This window comes from Stegastes partitus, unplaced genomic scaffold (assembly GCF_000690725.1).
Source record: "Stegastes partitus isolate 25-593 unplaced genomic scaffold, Stegastes_partitus-1.0.2 Scaffold1540, whole genome shotgun sequence".
NCBI classification, from domain to species: Eukaryota; Metazoa; Chordata; class Actinopteri; family Pomacentridae; genus Stegastes; species Stegastes partitus.
In genome coordinates this window covers 5,262-25,002 of record NW_007579271.1, presented here as the reverse complement: position 1 = coordinate 25,002, position 19,741 = coordinate 5,262, and the positions used below count along the sequence as shown (strand labels likewise).

Here is a 19,741-nt window from a genome sequence, read left to right as displayed (position 1 = left end):
CCGTTACCAAGCAAAGAGCACCAGGAAGGAATAAAAATGTTTTAACAAGAAATGGATTGTTGGGTTTTCGTGATGTGTTTGGACCACCGTGAGACCAACGCACGGGGGACATATTGTCAGTTTTTCGACTATTATACTGCCTCAAATTTGTACAACAATGAATGACTAAGACATGCAACCGCTGTGAGGAACTTATCGTGCAGCTCTACAGCCAACACTTCATCAGACCGTTGTGTACATAAAACATTTGGTGACTAAAACTAGGTTCATGTCCAAATATAGCACACAGCTGAAGCAGATTTAGAGAAAATCAGCAAACAAAAAGCAATTGTATGTGTTTCCAACCAATGTAGTAGCTCGTTCTAAAAATGACAGCAGGGGTTATTTGAGACGGTGCTCTCCACCTCCGTCGATCGTAGCACCAAATGTTTTCAGAGAACGCTAGTTATCGCTGCGAGAGAGTTTCAAGGAACAACGAGGCTTTTGTTTCAGCTTGTAGTGGTGCAACAGTTTGTTAAGATACATTATGCTGAGTAGTTGTTTAGTCTGTCTCCCATCCTGACAGGTATTTAGATTTTATGGACATTACCCAACAATCCCGTTAAGTGCAATCCAAAGATGCTCACTCAGGTTCACTGGATTACCTGCTGCCTGCTTTCAGAAGAGCTAAATGTGCATCTTGGATAGAGTCTGTGCTGCCAGGTTCCTCAGTATGTACCCATGTGTGGGCCTGGATGTGTAACCTAATTAAATGAAGTCAGTGGCATAATGTGTGAAAGCACGCTGACCTTCTGCTGGTTTTAAGACTTGTGTTGACAAGCGTCTAACCCTAACCCAAAATACTGAAACTCTTCCAGCTCATTTATTCTTACGCTTTTAATATATTTTTTTCCTTTTTATCCAAAGCAGTAGAGATAGACAGGAAAAGGGGGAGAGACCTGCAGCAGAGGGTCATGAACCGGAGTCAAACCCACGACCGCTGCGTCGGAGAACTATAGCCCCTGTTTATGGGTCGCCAGCTCAACTAGGTGAGCTATAGGGGCACCCATGTATTCTTATTTTTAGCGAGCACTGAAGTCATGAGATTTAATCCCGTCACACCATAAATATCAGTAAAATTACGTCAGCATCAGTACGACCTGAGTCATGTGAAAGCTGCACAGCCCCCTGGATCAAAACCCAAATGTGTCTTTAAGTTACAGCAGCTCTGAGTCACCCTTCTGGCTTCCCAGTTAGTACTTGTACGTTTACGTAAGCTGATTATTAGCCATAAATTTATTTAAGTACACACATAAACTTCAGATTTCCTTTTCGTATGACATCAGATTTTCCGCTGTCCAGCGGGGTAACGTTGCACCCAACGTCGCAGAAACAGCAACATGTTGCTATAAATCTGTGAACCACGTCTTACGTAATACAGATGAACTGTGTCGGGGTCAACCTGATAGAAAGCTGAGAATATGAATCGCAGGAACAGTAACCGTTATCACAGCGGTCAGGGCGGCTATGTGCGAACACGCTGCAGGAGTGGAAACGATAGCCTCAGTAACACCACAGCCGCTGATTAAAGCCGTGAATCACTCGGTCTGGTCATGTACTCATTGATTTGCTCTTCTGGTGGACTCACCGGGTGAAGTTGGTGATACAGATGAGGCTTTGTCTCACTGAGCTCCACACACTTAATTATCTGCTGCCTTTTCAGTGCACACATACAGATACTACCACGTTCATGCTGTCAGTTTCACACACACACAGAATGTCATCAGTCCCATTAACACGCACATACAGGTTCCTTTAATTATGTTTTTCTAATGCATGAAATGTCATGTTTACCTGAAATCCACAGGTGACTGATTGCTTCTCTACTTTGCAAACTCTTCAAATAGTCGTGTCTTTTTTATCTTCGTTTTTAATACCCTCTTTTATTTTCTTGTCTTGTAAATTTAATCTCAGCTCATGATGGGTGAGTGTTGATTTTGGCAAAATCCTAGTAATCATTTTATAGGCTGGCACATCCATCCATTCCCGTCGCTCATTCGTGTCTAGGCTGCATTAATTATGAGGAATTATTGCTGCTGGGAAGCATTGATAAGATTTGATTTAATGATACATAAGTCAAGGTCATGTCCTCCCGACTTGTTTTCCATCATACTTTGATTTTTTTGGCCAGTGTGATGGTGAAACAAGCATTCGGTTTTAGTGCCCTACACTCATGTTTCTCATCAGCCAGTGTTACTGTCACAACGAGAAAAGCACGACATCAACATCCTTCTTGAATGAATCCATTGTTTTTGCATACGGCAGGAACAGACTCCCTCCCAAAACCGACATAAGGGAGACTTCTAGGTCTAACTCGTTTAAAGTTTACTGAGTCTGCTCCAAACTAACGTACACCGATATGAAGCGGTACGTGTGGCTGTGTTTTGTATGAACAGACGGCCAAAAAGTGTAAACTTTGCAAGCAGCTGTCTATAAATCACAGCTCAACAACCGACATGGCAGATCATCTAAAAACAGTCGTCTTGTGTGATATTTCTCAGTAGTGTTTGAGCTGGATTACCAGTTCTATTGTCAGAAATCATGTAAAGATATGCAGGTAATTCAATTCAATTCAATTCAATTTTATTTGTATAGCGCATATTTACAACAACAGTCATCTCATAGCGCTTAATAATGCTGATCTGCTCCAATTCTGTTATCGTTTTAGCATAAAACAGCCACTTTAAAGTGATCAAGTGTGCTGCAAATACAAGCTTTTATGATATTTATAACTCGCTGAGGCTCATAAGGCACTTTGTTTTCTATTCTGTTTTATACGTTTCAGCTCAACTGTGGCGATCCCTAAAAAGTGGCCTGATGAAAATAATTTGGGATCCTTTGTATGGTTAAATGCTCTCATGTTATTAAGCAATGTGATTGATTGAAAGCCTTTTTTTTTTTTTTTGCTGTAGTTTAGACTGAAGATGACTCATGTTTTTATGTACTTTTTGCATTTTAATTTATTTCAACAATTTCCGTGAGGTTTGCACCAAAGGGATCAATAAAGTTCTATTCTATTCTGTTCTATTCTATTCTATTCTATTCTATTCTATTCTATTCTATTTCATCTCCCGCTGCACTGTCACATTTTTTAAACTGAGTTGTGCTTTTAGCAGAATTGGTTGCTTTCGCTCTTGCTCGTAATTGTTATATATTACAAAAATAAGTCCTTCAAGTGTGAACGCGGTTGATTAATGAAGTGAATTAAAATGGCATTCCTGCTCAGAGAGACTTGATGAACAAAGTTTAGCTCTGGAGATTTAACATCTCTGCGAATTTAATCAAACAACGCCCCATTTTCATTATTGATCACAGAAAATTAACTGAAATACCACCAGTAACTCGTAAACGTCTCACAAGAATCATTGATTTTTAGCAAATACTTGTTTTTTTTCTCTGCAAATGCTTTAAACGTGAACACCTGAGTAAGGGACTCCCTGGTATCGATCAGCTGTTAATGCAGATGCATTATGGTCATCTTGTTCCGAGCTTATTGCTGCTTTAATAATGCAGCGCTGCACTGATCCCTGAAGGGAGACTCTTTTTCTCACACATGTATGCTGAAGTTAGAGTGCAGTGACCTGTAACTGTGTGATGGAGGGACTCGGTCAGTGCAGATGTTTGCTGATGTGCACCCAGATCTTGTGGCTGCTGGACAGTTTTCACATGTTGTTCTGTCTTTATTTAAACACTGAATCTAAAATAAAACTATTTAAAGTTTGTTGCTGCTTCCCCTCGCTCATTGCTTAACAGTTTCAGATGTAAAAGGTCTCGTGGAAGCGACTCATGTGGATACGAAAGAGGTGGAATTGTGTATTTTAATTAATGTGCAGGCTTATAACAAAAGTTCACCACCCTCTTGAACCTTTCCATGTTTTATGATCACTACATTCATTTAAATATTTAACAAATGACTAAAAGGAGAAAAAAACCCACTTTGAAGTCAGGTTAAATAAATCTACACTGAATGATTTAAATTAAGTGCAAACAGAAGACTCCTTTTACTGTAAAACAAAAGCAGAACATTAAACATTCAAAGGGAAGCTCAGGGAACTCAGTGCATTAGTGTGAATTATTCTGCATGCTGTCATCACTAAATTCTGTCCTCTTATCGCTAATCCTGATGTGACTGTCGGACTAAGGAATGCAACATTAACCTTTAAAAAGCCTCTAAATAAGGAGAGAAACTGAATCAGTGGAGGAGGTGAAAGGAAGTAAATGATGTCAACAGTAGCGTCTCACAGCAGTGTTGCTCTCATGATAGCAGCCTTTGTTGGTGCAACATGTACGTGTAACACCGCTGTTGAACATCTTCTCCTCAGCTAGACGTGTTTAATTCAACCAACACAATGTTCCAACCGAGACTAGTAACACGCTGCAGCACTGATAGGCTCAATCCACCGCTGAGTTTGCTCCTCAGTTGCTGTAAATCCTTCTGTTGTATGTTTTTGCGTTTCACTATTAACTTTGGTGAAGACTCTCGTGCATCTTCTGTAGTAAACGTTGCTGGTCGTGTGTTTGACAGGAAGAGATGAGACCATGCAGCAAGCCAAGCCGTCCTTCCTGGAGTATTTCGAGCAGAAGGAGAAGGAGGCCAACAGTCACAACGACGGAGGAGGAAGAGGAGAAAACAACGCAGACAACCGCAAACTGTCTGCTGAAGGAGATCTTGAAGTGGTGAGTATTTTACACGTCCACGCTGAGACGAATAATCGGCCACGCTAACTTAGCTTAGATTTAGGTTGTTGTACATATGAGCTAACAGGGTGCTCGTCTTGTACTTCTGAAATATGTGTGCAGGGCTTCAGACTAACTATTTTAGTGGCAGCACCGGTGTGACCAACTGTCTTAACACCTCCTCACCCACCTTTTTCTTGGTAAAACAGGGTGTCCTGTTAATTAGTATTGCATACAGATGGATAGCTGTCTTAATTTGCATACCCCAGTGTTGTTTTAATGTAAAGAATGGCAATAAAAAAAACATTTTAATCAGAAAATATGTTAATTTTGTCAGCAGTCTTTTCCTGGAGGTGGTCTGATATCACATTTGTAAACTGGGCACTGGCTAAACATCTGCCAATTGATAGACACTACAATTTACTGATGTTCTCTGAACGCCTCACATACAGACTAAAGGAGACGCTGCCAGGCTGTTGCAGTTCACTGTGACCCAAAATTAACCGGTATAGAGTGAAAGAAGGCGTTCTAATGCCCCAGAGTGGACCCTAGCCACTTCAGCTACGTGTGTTGTTTTTTGTATGTAGAGTTTTCCACAAGCAGAACACATTTTTAATTCTAAATCCCACAGATGATCATGTCTGTATAACTGGAGGAAGCCAAAACAATGATGGTGATTAACATTCATCTCTTTCACTGGCCTTGTACTGCATTAGCCATTCTGTTTGAATGTATTGTCTTTTCTTCGTCACTGGTCCAGTTGGCCTGAAGCTGCACTCTGATCATCAGATGTGTCTGAGTCAGCCTCCTCCTCTCTCTCCCCGTTTGGTTTCTTAAGATAATAAGCCACAGATTGCTTTATCTTTGGAACACACAGCAGCTAAATAGCTTGCTTCACCTGTTTGGTCAGAGACAGACTGATGAGAGAGAAATAGAAGTGCTGCTTTCCACCAGTATGGTTTACTCCATCGCTAGCCGCCCGCTAAGGACTATAATCCCAGCTGTGGAGGCCCTGCTGAGCATTAAAGGAGTTAAATATGTTTACTGGGAAGTAAAAGTTGACACAGCGACTTCTGTAACTCCCAGTCAGCAGTGTTAAACCTCTTAAGGTGTCAACCAGCATTCTAGTGTATTTTATAATGCTTGCATACGAGTACTAACCTCTGCAGAGTCAAACAGCAACACTTTACTCACGTGTAATGACTCTGCAGCAACTCTAAAAGCAGTATTTTGAAAAACATTGTTAAAACACTGTCAATTTTGGTGTGAAAATCAAATCTATTTTCTGAAAAACTAATACCTGAAGTGGACTCAAGTTAGGATCCACATTACATTCAGCCTGTTTACATCACGTAGGAGCTCACTTGTGTCGATGTGTCTAAAAAAAAATTAATGAATTGATGTAGATTCAACATGAGTTCTGATCAAACTGTGTCATCATCAAATGTGTTTTTGTAGCAACACAGAATCAGAATCGTGAGCTGCTGTTTGAACCTGTTAGTGTGCAGTTTGTGCAGATGTTCTCTCTCTCTGTGTCCTTACTGGTGAACCACATTGTGATCAGGTCACATCAGTTCTTAAGGTCCAATGTAAAAAGGTTCTGAAATAGTCTGATGTCAGTTTAAATTTAATTTAAAGCCTTATGAGATGTTTAGTTTTTGTGTCAGTTTCTAAGTTGGTCACACTCTCAGGTTTAGTTTTGTTCATCTGAACAGCTGGAAACATGAATGTCAGGCTGATGTGCAGTTTGACTAACTTTGTTCTCACCTTTCTGAGTTTATGTCTTAGCGGAGCGAGCAGATGCCTCTGTGGAAATCATGTTACAGTGAATGAGAAAGCTCAGGTTGTTTGTCTTGCTCAGAGACATTTAAGCAGGACAAATGGCTGCTGCTGGGATTAATTATTAAATATGTGACCTTTAAATACGAGGTGGCTTCTCTTACCAGATCACCCAGCTGCCTTTGCAGCATCAGATATTCACAGGAGGCCTCTTCTTTCTCATCTGCTGCAAAGCACAGCTGATAATAAACAGCTGAAATAAATGCGTCTTAAATACGTAAGCGAGTAGGCTGATTCCTGGATATTTTGGTCGTTAAAAGAAACAATTTTATTCTTAGCAATGGTGACATTGTACTGAAACGATGTGAAGTGTGTGTGTGTGTGTGTGTGTGTGTTATGGTGAAGACATGCGGCTTCATAGCATCTGATGGTGGGACTGTGGCTTTGTGTATCTGTGGTGTTACGTGCATCTGTTGAGACTTAGATCTGTGCCACAGTGCATTTGAAGCTGTTCCACTAACAGACAGTGACAGGTAACCGCTGCCTGACCCCGATTTTTACTCTTGTTCTGCTGGGTCTTTAATATTCTAAGTGTTGGCTGTGAAACACACGTACTGTCACACATACTACGAATACACAGCACCATCTTCAAGAGGTAGAGCTCTCCTTGCTGTGACCTGTACTGTCAGATTTCATACTGAGCACACTCACCATGGGTTACCTTTAGTACAAGGATCATCTCAAAGTGATGCCAGTCAGAGAACAATGTGGGTCAAGTCAACTGGAAGTTCCTCTCATATCATGAACGTGAGAGGACAAAATGGAAAATAACTCAAACATTTACATCTGCTCTGTCTGCCGACACTTTGGAAATATAGGCTAGTAGTAGTAAGACTTTAACACAAAACACTTTCTAAACAACAAAAACTAGATTAAAGATGGTTCATATTTTGCATTGTTTTCTCTCACTGTGTCCTGCAGCTCTATGGAAACAGCACAACCATGGCTAGAAGTAGACAGAACTCAGAAAAGTCTTTTGTGGAGTGTCACATAGTTCTATTCTCATAAATCATAAGAAAAGAAAAAATGAAAGTTGAAACCTGGTGTCAACATGTACAACATTTTTTCACGTAACACCCACAGGTGTTACAAATAGTGTGGTGGAAAAAAAAGACGACTCCACATTGTCCAGATGTTTCATATTTCTTTTGTCTCCTCTTTGCTTTGTGTAAACATTCTGCAGTTCAGCTGAAAAGTTCTGACTTTCTAATTACTTCCTGGATGAGCAAATGTGCACAGAATTTTTTTTTTTACAGGATCTGGTGCAGATAGTTCAGTTTTGGTAGTAATTTATGTGTAGAAATTTTTATTTATTTATTTTTTTAAGTGTCAGGATTTTAAGCTTAGGTTTGGTTAATTTCCATGGCCCAACTGCCCTTCACATGTCATTCAATAAAGAACTGAAAATTGAAAATCTCAACACTCTTTAGGTTTTGACAGTTACTGTCTCTGGTAAACGGTGTAATTTTGGTGTAAGATGACATGCTTGTGGATGTAGGGTGTTAATATGCTGTAAAAACTAGCTTTTTAGGTGTATTTATTATCATTTAGGCTAACAAGGCTAGCAGGTAGAGTGCACGCAGATTGTCGGCCTCTTTAGTTCATCTGGGGAAAATGTTTAGATTCTTTTCTTCCTGCAACCAGTCGATTGGTTGAAGAGTCGCTGTTAATCCAGTCAATCAAGATTTCCTTTCGTTCATTTCTTTTGACAATGCAGCATTGTCTTATCTTTTGTTTTTGTTATACTCTTTAAAAGTTGTACGATAACTTTTGAAGCATTCGGTTAAGTAGAAGGGATTTGCCTGTTTTCAATATGTGTGTTTTGCAGAAACATGCTGATTATTATCACAGAAGCTCTTCATGTGCTCAGACAGCAGGACATGACGGCAGTTGAAGTGAAACACAACATACCTGTGTGCTTTGCTGCAGCATTCAGAGCATCAGGCAGCTTGGCGGAAATCAAACAGACTTTACTTGATGACTGAAATCCCACTCGGGGGGATTTATTGTCCCATTAGACTTGCAAATGTGAGGATAAGAAGCTAATTTCTTTTGGGATCTTTAATACGTCGAGGCAGCTTGTTGACAGCTTCATGCTGACTGTGTTTAATTTTAGATATGTCTACTCTGCTATTTCTGTATTTTGCTAGCAGATGTTTCTTTAATGTGCAGTTATCCAGGACACCAGTGTTGGCTGGTTGATACTCCATCAGTTTGTGCTTCACACTTGCTGTTTAGGTTTCATTTTGCTGTGCAGGACGCCACTTTTGTCTTTCAAAAGTTGTTTCAGTCACTTTCAGGCATGTTTAAATGACATATAAAATTGTCTGCTTGTATTTAGCTGCCTTAATATTTACCATTTAAACTGTGGTTGTGTCTTCAGCCAGTTCAGCGTTGTGACAATGCAGCACAGAACATGTGATGTGAAAGCACTAACCTGCATTATTCATGAGAAGCAGACATAGAACAACCAGCCTCCCGCTCGTTTCTGTCCATTTTCCATTTCCTAACGTTTTTTTCTTCCTGTCTATTTTTATTCTTTACTTATTGGTTTTCTTTTTTCCCAGCTCTCATCCCCCCCGCAGCCTTTTTTCCGTTCTTCGTCTCTCCTCAAATGGAGATCACAGTCTTGTCTAACGGAGCCTGACAGAAGGTAAAATCTCAGGATGCAGGCTCAGCCATTAATGAACCCATCACCAGTCACATGTTCGGTCATAGTTTAATAGTTAAATATCCACAAGAGACCCGTCGTCACTCAAACACTGTGTGTTTGGTTCCTGACAGTGTTTTGAGCTGTGTGTCTGTAAGTCGGGGTGGTTTTCACAGAGACTTAAATATAATTCATATCGGCAACTCTCCTGGTTTATGTTTTGGTAAAATTATTCATCACAGCATGCAAAGCTGATTTCCTTTCCTTCTTGTAAATGTTCCTGTTCCTCACTGAAGCCACCAAGTGTTGCTTTCAGCAAACTAAAAGGCAAGAGATGGGACAGTACCACCGGTAGTATCTGGTGGTGTAATGGGCTGGAGTTAATCTGTGGTTCATGTAGATGCACCTCCAGTTTGTCACGCATGTGAAGCGTATATTAATTGCAAAGTTTCACCATCATATGGGGAAGTGTAGTTTTACTGTTGCCTGTTTATTCCAAGTAGGTAGAAGTGCACTCAGAAGGCACAGACCTCCACCAAGGCCAACACCCTGTCTCTCTGTTTTAAAGATCATGATCTGCATTCACCCCACACTTTTTTTTTGTTGCTAGTTCTCCACCTCTTTAAGTTTCATGAAATTCAGCCTCCCTTGTAGTTCTTGTCTGATCCTGCTTGCAGAGAAATGGTGCAAAAAACAGACCACTATTTATTCCATCTCATATCATCTGTTGAAATTGTGAGGTTGAAAAAAAGAAAAATATACCCCTTTAAAAGAAGAAAAAAAAACAGTTTAGAACCTCCAGACCTCTGTCCTGTCTGGTTAGGCCGTCTAGCAGTGTTTTTGTTTTTTTGTACAACCTGCTCAATCAGTTATGAAATGAAAAAATACTTTATTTATCCCAGAAGGGAAATTCAATCTTGTAGAAGCTCACTTTTTTTTTTTTTTTAATCAATATAACATATATTTTATACAACAATAACAATAATTAAGTTAAGAAAATTAAGTGAAAATACATCTCTTTTCATTTTGGGGACCATGTGTTTTAAATCATGAAGTGTTCGACATATTAAGCTTTGTATTATTGGGACATGCAGCTACATGTGGTTCAGGAAATATCCCTAGTTGACTTTTGCATTATCAGTTTTTTGAAGTGTGCTTATAGATGGGATTTCAATTTTGTTTATACAGTGCTGCCCATTTATTATCATTCCCTCGGTCCAGGATGGAATTATGACTATATCCGGGATATTCCAGTAAGTGGGCTTCAAGATGGACTGACAGTGTGTGAATAACTCAGTGATCAGATCTCAGGTGAGCAGGTAACTGACAAACAAACAAACACGTTGCTTTCCGCAGCTGACCGGAGTGATAGTCTGACACACATGACCGATGCTCAGCCCGTGAGCCCTAACGATTGGCCGACTGTGACTTTAAACGGGCAAAAGTTATTCCTAGAATCAATTTCGGGGAAATTTGTTCTGACAAAAACCAGGATTATGACATTATTCTATGACAATAAAGGGGCTGTTTTACTATCGGTTATATAGGAAGTGATTCAGGACTTTGATATTTTATGATTAGAAATGGGATATTCTGTAGATCAGTGTGACATTAAGTGGGCAGCACTGTATATATATTTCAGCCATAAATAGAGATTAGAAATGATCTGATCTTCTTGTCCAATATTGCAGATGAATTAATGACACAATGGGAGTTTCAGGCATTTATCTTAAATAGTTATTGAGATATTGGTGTTCAAATAAAGCCTCAACTTTTAATGCGTGTCAAAACTGTGCTAAAAGTCAGTTGAGTGGCATTTTTAAAAAAAAGCAAAACAAAGGAAAGTCTTGGAAAGTATTTGATGTATCAAACCAAAGGTTGACAGATTTCTATAATAAAGTTCATATTTTGCTCTATTAAGTTTTCAGGCCAACCAGAGCTGGTTGAGCAGAACAACAGGATGATCTGATGTGGAATGACCGTCAGAGAAGCTGTGTGGCTACATGAGCACCCTATTTTAATGTTGTTGACTCAAAAGCCACAATGCAATCTCAAGTTGGAATTTTTTGCATCCTTATTAATAACACGCGTTCTGCTTTGTAGAAACAACCTGTGACTACGACTCAGGTAGAACCTTACTTTCTGTAGCAGAACTTTGATTCATGTGGGGTTGTGTTTGTAGCCACTAAGAAGTTCAGTATTCAGTGTTGTAGCTCTGTGTTTGGTCTCCACCAGCTATTTGGCTCTTTAGCTGCTAATCGCTCCACTGTGTTCACCAGCTCGTCTCTGACTGTCTGTGTGCAGTTTGGTGTCGAACAGCTTGTGTTTGGTGCCTTCATCGAGTTTTTTCTAAAACAACTGCATCTGAAAACAACACTGATCAAAACATGGAGCAAGACTCTAAAGCTGTGGGCCATGAAACCAGAAGAGGAGAGATAAACCCCCCACTGTCAGGGACGTTGTCAGATGCTGGAACAAGTCTCGATCATCACCACACAAACACGTGACATGTTATTTGCCTGTGTTTGTGGGGAAACCAGTAGGATCCTTAAAAACCCTTTCACTCTGTGTTCCCATCTTCTACTCTGTTGTTGACTTGTAACGTCACTTCAGTTCACTTCTAACAGAGAAGGAGTCGTGTGAATGAAAAACCTTCACATTATCTCCCAAACAGACACACAAGCTTGACATTGGCACTGTGTTGGTGTGTGTGCATGTGTGTGTGAAGCACGAGAGCTCGACGGTTTGTCAGCTTTTAGCTCAAATGCTAAATGTTTAATGACTTTAAGTGTTCTTCTGTAGTTGTTTGCAAAGAAAAGCTGCTGCAGCAAGCTGTGAGGATGAACCATAGTACAATCAGAATGAGCATTTCCATAATATGATGTTATCAAGGTCTCCTAAACTGGAAATCTGTAAAAGTCCACAAGCTGGATCTACAGCACGGTCGATCGAGAGTCGCATGTGAAGGTGTGTCGGGTGATTTAGTTGATTTGTAATGAAAATGTCCAAGCAAAAATGTAATGATCTGAAATGGATACTTCTTTTTTTTTTTTTTAGATTAAAAATGTATTAAATTGACCACTAAATTATTAAAATAATAAATAATTTAGTCAGTTAGTTGATTGACTGGAGAATATTTAGCTATTTTAATAATCAATGAATCCTTTCAATTAGTTAAGAATGTTTCCGATGTGTAAACATTCAGCTTCTCAAGTGTGAATCAATAATTGCTGCTCTGCTAAATCATTTTCCAAACAGCTTAATCAGAAATAAAGGTTTATTTAGAGCATTCCTGTAAACAATAAGCTTCACTGAGCTACCAGGGTGTGTTGGAAAAAAAGTGGATTTACGGTAAACATGGAGGTTTGACAGTGATTTGAGGTTTTGGTCCTCAGCGTCTGCTTTAGCTTGACCCTGGTGTCGTCCAGCTGGAGGACCTTCCACCCTCTGCTCACGGTTATCTGTCTCGTGGACTAGGACGCCGGTGTTATTTTAGCTCCATCGATTGCGGGTAATAAATAGCCTGAGAGCGTAGTGCTGCTGCTGGTAAAAGCTGAGAGGGGGAATCCCCGGGGGAGAAGCTAAAGCAGGCACCAGGTCCCTATCTGAGGCCTCCGACAGACACACGGAGATTGAATAAATGTCAATAGATGTGGCCTTTGAAAGCGACTAAAATAGAGACTCTGATCAGACACCTCGGTTACTGCTGTCACACGTGAGATATTCTGAGGTTGTGCTAAAGATTTTCTTAAGTGTCCATTAATGGACTGGGTACCTGTCGATACGCAGGCTTCAAGTCATCGAATCAAACAGCAGCACGAGATTGAAGCAAACGCAGTTAGCAGAGAAGCTAACGAACGTGATAAGACTACATATTAAGGTTATTATCATTGTTGGTGATTATTTACGTGATTAGTCAACGTGTTGCGTGTTCTACAAAATGTCAGAAACTGTTTCTCAAATGTCTTTTTTTTTGTCCACAATATTCAGTTTACTGTCACAGAGGAGTAAAGAAATCAGGAAATAATCACATTTAGGCGTTGTCCACACGTAGCAGGGTTTTATCCTGCCCCCTCCGTCCAGAAAAAAAACTTGCGTACACACGACCTCGTTTTTAGAAAAAAAATCATCCACACCTAACCGCATAAGTGCATTTTTAAGCACATTCATATTCTACGTGAGGATGTAATAACTCCGACGACAGGAGAGACGACCGGGACATAAGGAAATTGTCACGCCATGATTTCCGTCTCAAAGTTCTCCCAGTGCGTCCCGGTCTGACCCAAAACTGGCGTCGGCGTCTTTGACAGAGAACATGCCTCGGACGTGGAATGGCGAGGTGGTGGAAAATAACCGTCCTTCGCCTGTGTTCTTGTACGTGGAGCGGTATCTGGGCCTGGACCAGAGAGGATGCCAACACAGTTCTGAGGGCGTCCACACTGTTTCCAAACGTAAACACAAGTCGCATATGTGATGCAAAGAACATAATTTGTCGCAGGCAGTGATGTTTCGAAACCTAAACTCCCGTTATTGACGTCCACATGCAGACACATAAACGGAGGATTCGCAAATCTTCACTTCGGTTTTTGAAAGAATCGTTTTTAATGCCATAACTGTGCGTTTTCGTGTGGATGACAGGCCAAATTATAGAAATATATCTTTGTTTTGTGAGACACCCTGCTACGTGTGGACGAGGCCTTAAGGAGATGGAATCAGAGAAGTTTGACTTTGACCACTCAGACTGAAAATTGCTGATCAAAATAGTTTGCAGTTAATAGAAATGATCAGTTATGTGTTGTAGTTCTGGTGTGACTGGGCCTGGTTCCCGGCTGCAGCACATCTGTTAGTGGTACCAGAGTTTTTCATAACTGGGGTCACGCTGTAGCCTGTCAGGAACACACCTACAGTCTAGTGAGGAACTGATCCGACTGTACCAGTGTTTGCAGGATACAGTCGGAGCAGAGCGACAGCCCTGACGCTGTGTGTCCCCGTGCAGGTCAGTACGTGGTCGGTGGAGGAGCTGCGGCTGAGACTCGCCTCTCTGGACCCTCAGATGGAGCAGGAGATCGAGGAGATCCGTCAGCGCTACCAGGCCAAGAGGCAGCCCATCCTCGACGCCATCGACGCCAAAAAGCGGCGGCAGCAGAACTTCTGAGACGGACCCGCGGCGCTCCTCACGGCGGCGGCTGGAGAACCGACCTCATGGATTCTGCAGCGGGCCGGAGGAACGTCACTGAGGCTGTGCTGAGAGTTCTTCATCCTAATAACTGGTCGTGAGATGATGCAGCTGGATGCAGGGACACGTGATGATCACCACTTTGGATGTCAAACTGCTGATTTTGGTAAAGAAGAACTTCCAGAGAAGTGTTCTCTGTTTGACAGAATGTTATTGACATGTACTGTTGTTTGATTTCAGATCCATGTTCCTTTTTTTTCTGCCCCCTTCTTGAGATAATCTGGAGCCTTTACGGGAGAATTGGTTTTCTTTACAACCTGTTGTATTCCTCATTAATGTGGCTGTTGTGTCTCTGAATGCTAACGTTGCGCTCTTTGCCTTTATTGTACAGATTCGTGGAAACAGCATTTCTTTGGGGGGCTATTCAAAGAAAGCAGATTTTTACATCAATCATTTTTGAGTCCAGTTGAAATTAAACATAAATTATCGACCTGAAACGGACATTTTGCCAACTGCTTTAGCTTCTACAAACCAGCAGACAGCAGAGCTAAGCGTTTAGTCTTGAACTCTTTTATTTCCATCTGAGTTTAGGGAGGTGAGACACCAGTACAACGTTAGCGTGACCCAGACTGACACGACAGCCACATTAATTCGGAAATCAAGTTCAATTAAACCCTCCTCAAAGAACTGAACGGCATTTCTGGTGTGAAAAATGTAAGAAACGTTTCTTTCTGCTTGCACTCAGCTGTCTTAAGCCACGGTGAAAATGCTTAAAGAGCCCATCAGATCTCATAACGTGTAGTTTATTTTTACGTCATAGTGGTACAGCTTCATTGTAAGTGCTGATGTTCAGCGTAGGTACTCGTCTGTTCATTCCTCAGCTGTTTCCCGTCATTGTTGGCAAACGATGATGCTGCTCGAGTCCTTAGTTTTCCCTCTGCAGACTGTGAAAATGTGGAATAGTATCTAGTCAAGAAAAGGATCCATTTTTGAAAACAAAAAGCTGAAAATACAGAATTAAAATGATTGATTTGAGATCTGTGAGAAGTAACAAACCAAGCGCTTGGTATCAGTCGTTAAAGGAGCAGAGATGACAGGATTCATTAGTAACTTTATCTGGTGTTTGACAGATGATGATGACGTGATGTGCATTTACAGTTTGATTTCTTCACTGAGAAGTCATTTCCTTTAGCCTTGCTTCCTGTATGAAGACTCTTCAGTTCGGTACGTGTTGCTCAGCTTCAGCGCTGATTATGCAGCCACGGTGGAAATCCCTTCTCACAACTCGTGTTTTCAGTTTACAAACGAGTCTTCGCTGTTACAAAGGAAACCCTGGTCATTATGTCTAACGTCGTGCCTCACAACACGTTTTCTTTTTGGATCCTCTGTCGGCTGAAGATCATTTTCTCATATTCCTGCATCATCAGCGTGAAGTAAAGAAGCAGAAAAATGATTCAGCTCAGAGATTTTTGTGGAATTAGGTTTTTTAAAACACCCCATTCACTCAAGTTACACTTAACGCCTCTCTCGTTATGGTAGTTTCCCCTTAAACTGTTTATTTACAAGGGCAGCTGGTGGATCAATGCTTCAGTTTTCTATAATTATGCTTTTGTCTTGTTGAACTTCACTGATCCTTCACAGGACTAATTACACAGAAGATTTTACAATCATCAGATGGGATCAGTGAAAACATTGTCCTTGAATTGTTCTGATAAATCACTGAAAAGAAAAACACCCAAACTAAACTGTATTTACATTAAATAAAAGGCTTTTTACACTGTAGAGTAACAGACACAAGACCTTCTCCTATGAGCAGACACATATATATATGTATTAGTAGAGCAGTGTTTTACGATATTAACCTGCAGTCTGTGTTTCTGCAGCAGCTTCCTGGTGCCCACATGAGGGGTTGTAGTTCAACCAACTTCATCAGTACAGTATTTGCTAAACGTTGATGTGATGTTGATAAATGCTAATTAGGGAAAGATGGAAGCAACGTAAAAATATTCCTCTAATTTGTCCTTGAATCTTCAGTTTACTGGCTAATTTGACCTCTTTAGCTCTCCGGATCGGAACTTTTTGGATGATCATGGTTCAGAAGTAAACATGACTTCAGTTAAAGAGCCTATATTCTGCTTTTAGGTCGTAGCTTCTTTCTGTGTGTAGAACAACGTCCACGTCAAAGGCAGTCACTGTCTCCTCACCTGCATCAAACGTCTAGTTTAAAGTCCAGGCTTTTCTTCAGCTACATATCTACATCAGCATGTAACACATTTCCATCACAACAGCAAAGAACGAGACGTCAGAACAGACGGATGGGGCGCTTAAAGAGTTTCAGACAGAAGACATGCTGCTGCAGTGTCCAGCAGGAGAACACGAGTGCTTTTGAACATTAAAGCGTGTAAACATGTTCTAGTCGACCCAAAAAATGTAATTATGAACCTGTGAATGTGCAGAATATAGGCTCTTTAATGCATCACAAATCTTCAGTCAAAGCTATTTTTCCTGAGCTGAGGTTCATGTTTTGAGTGTTTTGACTGTTTAAAGGGAATTCAGCGAGCTCGGCAGTCTTTCACCACCAGTGCCCTTCTTAGTGTTTTCAGTTTTTTAGTTGAGTTTCTAGCATCTATTTTTCATCCTGAGTAAGCTTAAAAAAAAAAAAAAAAAAAAAAAGACCTGGGTTGACAGATGTACGGTTTGTATTAACATACCTCGTACTTCCTGGATTTATGAGTTTGATCTGGCACGGCAGCCTCCGTGAGGAGCTGGCGTCCACCCGGGTCTCATCCAACTTAACTTCGAACATTCCTCGGAGCAACTTGACCGCTCGTGTTTTCCAGCGCTTCAGACATATCTGGTGCACATCCAGCATAAAGCACAAGTTCTATTTTTGTACGTAGGTTTAGCGGTCGGCTAGGAGGCGGTTCGGTTTTGATCACAGGGATGCGTGAGGGAATTAAAAACAAAGCTTCTCAGGTCATTAAACTCCTCAGGGGTGTAAGATAAGGACAGCAGTGGTGAGAAATGACTGTAGATAGTTCTTGAGATTCTTCATATAGAGCTGCGTCTGTATATATGAGCGACACTCGGCTGTTTGTGTGCGTATATCGTGTTTCGTTTTATCGGCTGATGATCTTGAGCAGTTCTCAAACGTCACGTTTCTGGAGAGAAGTCCTTCAGCTTGATATCAGATCACTGTCCGAGCTCGTCTTTGGGTGCAGGACTCCCGTGTTTCTGGAACATTTTGACTCATGAGCACAATTCATTTCATTTTTCTGTTGAAAAGCAAAAGGGATTCTTGTTTCTGCCTTATCTTGTCAACTTTGGATGCACTGTTGTTTGTTGTTGTTGTTGTTTTGAGTGGTCAGTAACTAGAAACTGGTCACTTTGATTTGGTTTTGTCGTGGAAAAAGGGCAAATATTAAAAAATCATGGAGCCTGATTGTTATTTCATTCGATGCACAAGCTGCTCTGCTGATACGTCAGAAATTAAGTCGAAATCACTGAAGAACAGACGGAAAAGAAACTGTCCTGATGTCGTGGAATCAATTCTGTTTGACTTTTCTAAATGAACAAAACGGATCTTTAAAGTCTCAATAAACTGGAGTCTAATGAGGCCAGAACAAACCTCTGCAGGTATTTATTGGGTTATTTTGGCCTGTAATGGTCCTTCAAGGTTTGGGGAGTTAGAAGCTCCACACTGGATGGTTATCAGTGACTCCACTGCTTCGTCTTGGCCCTCTGAACCTCGAGCTGTTTCTGGGTGTTTTTTTTTTGCTCTTGTCATTTTCAGCTACTGTGGGTTTTTACTGTGATATGAACTTCTGCACCTGTACGGAAACAGCACAACATTTTTCAAAAATATGTACAACACAGGTGTTAGTGCCAGTAGTAGGGAAGCAAAATGGCGCCTCTGTAACATTTAAGTTTGTGCATGTTCACCACGTTTTTCACATCAGCTCCAGCGACATGTTTCACCATGCTGAATGTCCAACTAGTTGCTCGTCTGCACCGTATTCGAGCCATTTTTCTGTCACATGACTGTTAGTTGCAGCCGAGTTAAATAACAAACAAGTGATATTGATGAACGATAACTTTGATATTGTCCCAACGGAACTTTACGGCACATACGATTCATTCAAGGACCATTTTTTCCACAGTTTCTGACATATTTTTCAAACTTGCCGGCAGGTTTTGGGGTTCAGAGGGTTAAGTAGCAGTGAACTTACCTTTTGTTGAAAATTCTGTTTTGTGTTTTTTTTAGTGGACGATGTTTGTTTTGCCTCTGTTTTAATATATTTGCTTGTTTCGGGTAAAGAACTGGGATTAATCTGCATATCAGTAGCACAACCAGTTCAGTTTATTTAATGAGTGACTCAGTTACAAAGTGTAAATGCTACTGAAACATGATCTTCTCTCATGTGTTCGCCACTGGAAGCATCTAATTTATTCATTTTCGTCTTCAGTACTTTCTTTTAGTTCTGCCTGTTTCTCATATTTGCAGGTGTTTGGTTTATATTGTAGAAAATGTGCAGTTTAGTATCAGCTCTGTGTTCAAGTATGAACCCGGTAAGAAGGTTCAAATGTAGACACATTGGCCTCCACGGTAAACAGAAAACTACAAAAGAAAGAGAAAATTAATTTGATGTTTTCAGCCTCAGCACCTTATCAGATTTCTGGGCAAACTGCAGGCGAGCGAGAAGCCACCCAGACTCCAGAACCACGAGTTCCCACTGCTTCATGTGCAAAACGGTTTCTTTTCAGGATCGTCTCAGTTTTCTGTTCCTGAAGTGTGTCTGCCTTAAAGTGTGCAGTGCAGGTCAGGCATCTGTTTGAGATCACCGGTATTTAGTTTGTATATGTTGTTTGTTTGTTTGCTTGTTTAACAAAGAAAATAAAAAGTAAGGAAACACGAGGTCTCTGTCTTTGCGTTCTTGAACGTACAGAGTTTAAGATTTAGATTTTTGAGTTCTGGTGGTTTTGTAGTTGGGGGTTTCCACTCACGTCATCTTTTTGTGTCCTGATTTAAGCTTTTTATTTAAGTAGACGTGAATACAGGATTAGAGCATGTGAGGGATGTTACATTATATATATGTTATATGTGTTATATATGTGATATTATTTATTCTATCACTTCATTTAAATATTGCATCATGTCCCTGTTGGAGTTTAAGGTGAAGCATGTATTTAAAAACTAGTTGCTCACGTTGAACTGATGTAAAAAGATATTTCCTTCATGAAATGTTGAATTATACACCATCAAAATATTGAAAAACTTAAATTTGTGCTTTCGTACATTTGTTAACACGTAGACGTAGAAATGGACTTTTACCAGCTCCATCAGTGCTTGAGTGGAGTTT

At 40.6% G+C, this 19,741-nt stretch overlaps 1 protein-coding gene across 1 annotated transcript in view; it reads left to right on the top strand.

Moving 5' to 3' along the window:
- Nucleotides 1-19,296, top strand: part of LOC103371188 (serine/threonine-protein kinase 3/4-like) — a 45,268-nt gene extending 25,972 nt beyond the window's left edge. Inside the window, exons 10-11 of the mRNA XM_008300427.1 lie at nt 4,565-4,716; nt 14,202-19,296. Coding sequence (XP_008298649.1) covers nt 4,565-4,716; nt 14,202-14,360 — 311 coding nt within the window. The 3' untranslated portion in view covers nt 14,361-19,296. The remainder of the gene's footprint in view (nt 1-4,564; nt 4,717-14,201) is intronic.
- The last annotated feature ends 445 nt before the right edge of the window (nt 19,297-19,741 follow it).